General features: G+C 39.3%; 1 protein-coding gene across 1 annotated transcript in view; it reads right to left on the reverse strand.

The window, feature by feature from the left end:
* Positions 1–1,280: 1,280 nt before the first annotated feature.
* LOC123767222 (methyl farnesoate epoxidase) overlaps positions 1,281–8,934 on the reverse strand; it is a 211,364-nt gene continuing 203,710 nt past the window's right edge. Inside the window, exons 10-11 of the mRNA XM_069304726.1 lie at positions 1,997–2,156; positions 1,281–1,723 (exon numbers count right to left, since the gene is read on the reverse strand). Of these exons, the coding sequence (XP_069160827.1) occupies positions 1,542–1,723; positions 1,997–2,156 (342 nt within the window). The 3' untranslated portion in view covers positions 1,281–1,541. The remainder of the gene's footprint in view (positions 1,724–1,996; positions 2,157–8,934) is intronic.

Below are 8,934 nucleotides of genomic sequence, written 5' to 3' on the forward strand. Positions count from 1 at the left end.
AGGTGTGTTTTAAAGTGCGGTATGGTGGTAAGTGTGTGTTTTGAAATGCAGTATGGTGGTAAAGGTGTGTTTTGAAGCGTGGTATGGTGGTAAAGATGTGTTTTAAAGTGCAGTATGGTGGCAGAGGTGTGTTTTGAAGTTGGGTACGGTGGTAAAGGTGTGTTTTAAAGTGCAGTATGGTGGTAAAGGTCTGTTTTGAAGTGTGGTATGGTGGTAAAGATGTGTTTTAAAGTGCAGTATGGTGGCAGAGGTGTGTTTTAAAGTGCAGTATAGTAGTAAAGGTATGTTTTGAACTGCAGTATGGTTATAAAATTGTGATTTAGAGTGCAGTATGGTGGTAAAGGTCTGTTTTGAAGTGTAGTATGTGGTAAAGGTTTGTTTTGCAGTGCAGTATGGTGGTAAAGGTCTGTTTTGAAGTTGGGTACGGTGGTAAAGGTGTGTTTTAAAGTGCAGTATGGTGGTAAAGGTCTGTTTTGAAGTGTGGTATGGTGGTAAAGATGTGTTTTAAAGTGCAGTATGGTGGCAGAGGTGTGTTTTAAAGTGCAGTATAGTAGTAAAGGTATGTTTTGAACTGCAGTATGGTTATAAAATTGTGATTTAGAGTGCAGTATGGTGGTAAAGGTCTGTTTTGAAGTGTAGTATGTGGTAAAGGTTTGTTTTGCAGTGCAGTATGGTGGTAAAGGTCTGTTTTGAAGTTGGGTACGGTGGTAAAGGTGTGTTTTAAAGTGCAGTATGGTGGTAAAGGTCTGTTTTGAAGTGTGGTATGGTGGTAAAGATGTGTTTTAAAGTGCAGTATGGTGGCAGAGGTGTGTTTTAAAGTGCAGTATAGTAGTAAAGGTATGTTTTGAACTGCAGTATGGTTATAAAGGTGTGATTTAGAGTGCAGTATGGTGGTAAAGGTCTGTTTTGAAGTGTAGAATGTGGTAAAGGTTTGTTTTGCAGTGCAGTATGGTGGTAAAGGTCTGTTTTGAAGTTGGGTACGGTGGTAAAGGTGTGTTTTGAAGTGCAGTATGGTGGTAGAAGTGTGTTTTGAAGTGCAGTGTTGTGGTAAAGGTGTGTTTTGAAGTGCTGTATGTTGGTAAAGGTGTGTGTTGGAGTAAGCGATTGGCATTTGTTTGTGCGTGCTTAATGTGGCGAATGTTTAAAACTCATATATTTGCTCAAGTAAGTGTTATTAGATTTGGTTTCATTAGATGTAATAGTTAAATTCATAAACATATAAAAAATGTGCTCTTTGCAAAATAACCGAAATCGGTATATGGTATAAAATATTAAAAATATATAATAATTAAATTTAATTAACACTGCAATGCTTTTTCATGTAAAAATAACATTTCCAATGACAGTAAGTAAATTGATATTCTAAACAGCCTCTTTCAGGTCTTAACACATTGAACGTTATTTGATATGAATATTTAATTTGTTTTAGAATATATAACACCAGGGGACTTGGCTGTGGACTTCTCATTTGACCTTGAACTCTTGACAGTGGTCTTTGGCTTTGGCGAAGACCTTGAAGTCTGCAGACTGGACAGTGGTCTTTAGAACCGGGCTTTGGCGAAGACCTTGAAGGCTGGAGGTCCGAGCGTGATGCCACATATGCCCTCCGTGCTGGGGACTGGGACGGCGGGGTCCAGGACGAAGGTGAAGTGCTGCAGGAGGGCCGTGAACAGCAGAAACGTTGTCATCCTGGCCAGAGACTCTCCCAGACACACTCGCCGACCTGATCAACACAGGTAGTGTGAGGGATAAAGTGTGAAACACACAGCTATGCAAAGGTCAGAGGGAAACGATAGATAAAACATAAATATTTTCCAAGAAGAATTCTACAGCTTAGTCCCTCCCTGCTGGTATGAAGATGTGATATTTGTACGGCTCTATATTAATAATATATATATCCTATATATATTGTATAGTAACAACTCATGTCAGGGAAGTTTATACACTTCCAAGCAAGGCAAATTATTGTGTCCTAAAGGAAAATGTAAATATTTACCTTTGCCGAAGGGTATCAAGCGCTCCTCTCTGCGGAGGGAGCCGTCGGCGTTGATGAAGCGCTCCGGCCGGAAGGTCTCCGGGTCACCCCAGTAACCCGGGTCCATGTGGATGCTGTACAGGTTGTTCATCATCATCGTCCCGGCTGGGATGCGATGACCCTGTGCAAGATCACAGCAACATCACTCTATACTAGAGGTAAACTATTACAGTTAGGCTACATAGAACTAATTGCCGGCAATCATATTGAGTTATAAACTGTGTCAGTCCGAATTAACAAATGGGGGAGGAGGCGAAGTAGCAGTAACCGATAAATAGTAATTATTTGCAAAACAAAACACATTAACAGAGGTACACTTAGAAACCAAATGAAATAATATAAGTGAAGCTATCAAAATTTTTTATTTTTTTTTATTTTTTTTTATATACCACCGAATTAACGCAGAACAGACGAGAAATATTTTAATATATGAATTAACATTGATGCGTGAAAGAAAGAATTTACGCGCATCATTGTTGTCAGATTTGGAGATTAAAATGTCACAAGAATAGGAAAAATAAATGTGTTGTGACGGTGTTCCCCCCCTTATATTTCTCCCACGCCTGCTGTAAGAGTCATGTCCACTTTACCCGAGCGTTCTCTACGTCGCAGGCATCAGTTTGATATATGTGGGAGAGTGTAGTGTTCTCGAGGTATCGAGAAATTTGTAAAAGAAGAGTATTTTGGGCTGTGGTATAGGCCCTTTAGGAAGCCAATATGGCGCTGGCTACTCTGTTTTGCCGCCAAAACTGTGTGACCTCAGTGGCACCAGATTGGTCACCGACAGCGATGTGGCACAGGGAACCAATGAAAACTTCCCATGACGAATATGACGTCACGAAGGAAGGGGGGTCCGGTCAGAGCGCCACGGCGGCGCCATCAGTCTAAGACAGCACGTCAAGGAGGTCAGACGTGCGCTGTGGGGGGGTCCCGTCAGTTGGACGGTTTACCCCGTCTCCGGAGGATTTACGCATCACCCGTGGTCTGCCGGCACCTGTGGGGTCTTCCTTCATTCCATGTGTGGACCAAAGAAGGAATTGACAGAATACTGAGCAACAAGTGCTCCAGGATCGGGTGCTGTGCAGGTGAAGTCTAGGCAGTATCGTCTGGGACATCTGATAGCTTCACTTTGATGACATAGTGGCTGGGCCAATCCTCCGGAGGGAATCAGTCTGACACGACACGTCAAGGTGGACGGATGTGTGAAGGTTGATCCTGTCAATCTGGCAATAATACGCCACTCCCGTGGATCTTACGCGTCAACTGTAGTCTGCCAGTACGCCGGGAGGTCTTCCTTCATTCCATGTGTGGACCGAAGAGGGAATTGACGGAATATTGAGCATCAAGTGCTCCAGGGTCGGGTGCTGTGCAGGTGAAGTCTAGGCAGTATCGTCTGGGACGTCTGATAGCTTCACAGTGACGACGTAGCGGCTGGGCCAATCCACTGGGAAGCAGGGAAAGAAGACACTAATTGGGAATCCGAACGACTGCAGCCGAGACGTAGGCAGGCAGCCGTAGTTGGGAGGAGAAGTTGACGGCCGGGAGACCGACTCCAACCCTACAAGACGTGGAGGAGGAGCAGGAACCCGCGGAGGACAGAACACGGAGACGACGCGTTTATTTTGGGACGTTGATTGAGTGCCTGGAGGACACGACAGGGTGTGTGTGGGGGCGTTCCCTACACGAGGCAGGAGCCTGGACCAGGAGCTACAACTCAACTCTCACCGGAGGATAGGTGGAAGTAGGTGATTCTAGTTTCCCTCCCAGTTCCCCTTTAGTCAGCTATATTATTTAGCCAGAGTATTTTGTATGTCGTGAGCAAGGCTCACCTATGTCACAGTAAGGCACCAGTGTGCAGTGGGGCTACATAGAGCACTCACGGTATTTATTATTATTGGTGTGTGCAGGCACCCGGAGTAATTGATGAATATACTGTGTTGATAATGTCGTTCACGAGACTTTAATATGATCATTTAGTGAGAGAATATATATATATATATATATAAATGTGCCAGTATTTGGTGTTAGGCTACGTGCCCAGTAACTATATTATTACTATTATTGATGTCTATGATTTATCTATATATATATATATATATATGTATATATATATATATATATATATATATATATATATATATATATATATATATATATATATATATATATATATATATATGTCGTACCTAGTAGCCAGAACGCACTTCTCAGCCTACTATGCAAGGCCCGATTTGCCTAATAAGCCAAGTTTTCATGAATTAATATATTTTCTCTATTTTTTTTTCTTGTGAAAAGATAAAGCTACTCATTTCATTATGTATGAGGTCAATTTTTTTTTATTGGAGTTAAAATTAATGTAGATATATGACCGAACATAACCAACCCTACCTAAACTAACCTAACCTATCTTTATAGGTTAGGTTAGGTTAGGTAGCCGAAAAAGTTAGGTTAGGTTAGGTTAGGTAGGTTAGGTAGTCGAAAAACAATTAATTCATGAAAAATTGGCTCATTAGGCAAATCGGGCCTTGCATAGTAGGCTGAGAAGTGCGTTCTGGCTATTAGGTACGACATATATATATATATATATATATATATATATATATATATATATATATATATATATATATATATATATATATATATATATATATATATATATATATATATATGTCGTACCTAGTAGACAGAACGCACTTCTCAGCCAACTATGCAAGGCCCGTTTTGCCTAATAAACAAAGTTTTCATGAATTAATATATTTTCTCTAATTTTTTTCTTATGAAATGATAAAGCTACCCATTTCATTATGTACGAGGTCAATTTTTTTTTATTGGAGCTAAAATTGCCGTAGATATATGACCGAACCTAACCAACCCTACCTAACCTAACCTAACCTATCTTAATATGTTAGGTTAGGTTAGGTGGCAGAAAAAGTTAGGTTAGGTTAGGTTAGGTAGTCGAAAAACAATTAATTCATGAAAACTTGGCTTATTAGGCAAATCGGGCCTTGCATAGTAGGCTGAGAAGTGCGTTCTGGCTACTAGGTACGACATATATATATATATATATATATATATATATATATATATATATATATATATATATATATATATATATATATATATATATATTTGTATACTTAACTCTCGTGTTTAGGAGAGTTGTGCCTTAAGCAGAGACACTGTGTCTTCCCATATTAACAGGGACTTGATGAAATTAACGTATAAATGACCCCTCACTTGCTCTGGTGCTCTTGGGAGGTGTTGATCTTTGGGGTATTTAAATACTCCGAAATTACCATCTCTTTTAAGGGTCTGAGCGGGTGGTGGAGCGGGTTAAGGCGTTCCTGTTATGCCAGTTGCTGGAAGGCTTCTGTGCTCTATATATATATATATATATATATATATATATATATATATATATATATATATATATATATATATATATATATATATAACTTTAGAACACTTTCCCACCAGGAGACTCGAACCCTAGCCAGCACAGAAGCCTTCCAGCAACTGGCATAACAGGTACACCTTAACCCGCTCCACCACAAAAGGGTTAAGGCGTACCTGTTATGCCAGTTGCTGGAAGGCTTTTGTGCTGGCTTGGGTTCGAGTCTCCTGGTGGGAAAGTGTTCTAAAGTTGTATACTTCACTCTCGTGTTTAGGAGAGTTGTGCCTTAAATATATATATATATATATATATATATATATATATATATATATATATATATATATATATATATATATATATATATATATATATATATATATATATATATATATATATATATATATGTCTATGCTTGTGTATTGAATAATCATTCATGTGTGCAATGATTAATTGTGTTATCGCCTACGAGAGGAATTACTGAATCTAAGAACAGTACCATGGTTAAGTGCATTCATTGTAATTATTATTAAGTACAGTGCATTACTCTAGTACAGTGAAATATCACGTTAAGTGCTGTAGGAATGAGTTATTGAACTTGAGTTCAGTGTGGTGATTCATTGCGTTCTATTTGCCATTATAGAAGTATTGTGTTGATGACAAATATAGTGATTCATGCGAATTTAAAGAAACAAAGCGCGTGACACTAGGAAAACAAGCAATAAACGTTCAAACGGCGAGAAGGGCGCGGCTCAGCTGATTATGACATTGACGAGAAGGGGGAGTGTTACCCTCTAGGTGTGCCTCGATATATATATGAAGAGGGAGTGAATTTCTGCAGTGTACTTGACTGTTGATGGATACGGATATAATACTTTGAATAATTTTAAGTAAAACACAAAAAACCTTGGTGTTTATATCATCCCCTCCATATTTCTTGTGGCTATATAATACATGAAAGGAAATAGAGTGATAGAAATAAATACCTGCCTGATATCAGATCTATTGAGTGTGTTCTTGCCACTGCTACCACAATTCAACAAAACCACTGATGTGTTACTGGACACGGGAAACACCAGTTGGCGACCTTGTGGTTAGTAGTAGAGCCTAGTGTCGGGGCGGGCACACATGCTGTAAAGAGAACAAGCTGTGTTCTCACTCATTCTCGATCAGAGGCCGGTTGGGATTGACTGGGATACTCTCCTGGCGTACAGTGGCGCTGCGAGGATAGAGTGAAGACCCGCAGGGCTACGGTGAGTGACCTTGGGTATACTGTTACTCGCCCCTCTTACGGTGAACCCCGACAGTGTATATGGGTATTTGTGACAGTTATAACATAACTGTGTCTGGCTACATGTGACAAGTATTGCACATGCTGTTATAGTAGAATGTTCACTAAGAGGATGAGTAATGTTACCCAATACTGCACTACAGCGGTATATTCATTCAAAAGATGAGTGACGCTGCCCAAAATACTTGCACATCAGGGTAAAATTAAGGAAAAAATTAATGATAAAAATATATACTGCTATTAATATATATATATATATATATATATATATATATATATATATATATATTCATGCGAATTTAAAGAAACAAAGCGCGTGCCACTAGGAAAACAAGCAATAAACGTTCACACGGCGAGAAGGGCGCGGCTCAGCTGATTATGACATTGACGAGAAGGGGGAGTGTTACCCTCTAGGTGCGCCTCGATATATATATGAAGAGGGAGCCTCGATATATATATATGATATATATATAAATATTAGTATATTTTTGTAGTAGTCTTTCTTGTAAACATATGTTGTTAAATATAATCGAAAGAGTAAGATTAATAATTCTAACACGAATTTTCCCAATATTTACTGTTTCTTTTTACTGTCGATGGTAATTGAAAAATCAATTCTCCAAAATTCATTTTTATTTCAAGTCTCACGCGACGCCTGAACGCGTTTCGTATTTATCTATTATATTTTCAAAGACTTTAGTTTACACACACAACTATAACCGATAAACACGCCATTTGCTTCTATATTTTTACTCGCATTTGGGTGAGGTGATATGGTACAACAATTTTGGATGAGGTGAACAAACTTGTGACAAACACAAGACAGAACACGAAACAATAGGTATTAATTTAATATATGAGAGCTTAAGAATGGAAGTAACTGCAAAGGGCCTATTGGCCCATACTTCCGCTTGATGCTTCTATATTGGTACGGAGTCTTGAAGTGGGTAGAATATAGTTGTGCATTAACTGGCTGTTGATTGCTGGTGTTGACTTTTTGATGTGTAGTGCCTCGCAGATGTCAAGCCGCCTGCTATCGCTGTATCTATCAATGATTTCTGTGTTGTTTGTTAAAACTTCTCTGGTTGTGGGAAGAGATTATATGTTCCTTAATGGAGCCCTGTTGCTTATGCATTGTTAATCGCCTGGAAAGAAATGTTGTTGTCTTCTTGGGGACTGTAAGCCCCAAAGAACTCAGTATATAGGCAAGTCAACAACATCTCTTTCCAGGCGATTAGCACTGCCAGGTGCACTATGCAACTGGTGTACAGGACACCTTATCCACTCGACCATCACAACCGGACAAAGCTGATGGTAGCCGAGGCTATATTCCCATCAGCCCGCCGGCACTCTGATGCGGATATAGCCTCGGCTACCATCAGCTTTGTCTGGTCATGATGGTCGAGTGGATAAGGAGCCCTGTACACCAGTTGCAAAGTGCTACAGGCAGTATGGGTTCTAGTCACTTCTGGGGTGTGAGTTTTCAGTTGCATGTATGCCTGGAGATCATTCAGGCTTGTTCGCATTTGTGTTCCTCACGTGTGCCCCCATGAATGAGGTGATTTGATAAAATACTATGCCCAAGATTACCATCAGACTGCCCGTGGGCTGATGGGGATATAGCCTCGGGTACCATCAGCTTTGTCCGGTCGTGATGGTCGAGTGCATAAGGTGCCCTGTACACCAGTTGCATAGTGCTCCTGGCAGTATGGGTTCGAGTCCCTTCTGGAGTGTGAGTTTTCAGTTGCATGTATGCCTGGTTTTTTCAGGCTTGTTTTATATATATATATATATATATATATATATATATATATATATATATATATATATATATATATATATATATATATATATATATATATTAGTATATTTTGGTAGCAGTCTTTCCTGTAGACATATATTATTAAATATGACCGAAAAAGTAAGATTAATAATTCTAACACGAATTTTCTCAATCTTTCGTACATTACGCTTCACTGTTGGAGGTAAATCAAAAATCACTTCTCCAAAATTCATTTTTATTTCTAGTCTGACGCGACACGGGCGCGTTTCGTAAAACTTATTACATTTTCAAAGACTTCACAAATACACAACTGATTAGAACTTACGTATCTCTGATTTTATATCTACATTTGAGTGAGGTGGGAGGGGTGATGTGGCATTAACACAAGACAGAACAAGAGGGGATATTAATAGGGTATTAAAAGTATCAACACA

This window comes from Procambarus clarkii, chromosome 53, assembly GCF_040958095.1.
Source record: "Procambarus clarkii isolate CNS0578487 chromosome 53, FALCON_Pclarkii_2.0, whole genome shotgun sequence".
NCBI lineage: Eukaryota > Metazoa > Arthropoda > Malacostraca > Decapoda > Cambaridae > Procambarus > Procambarus clarkii.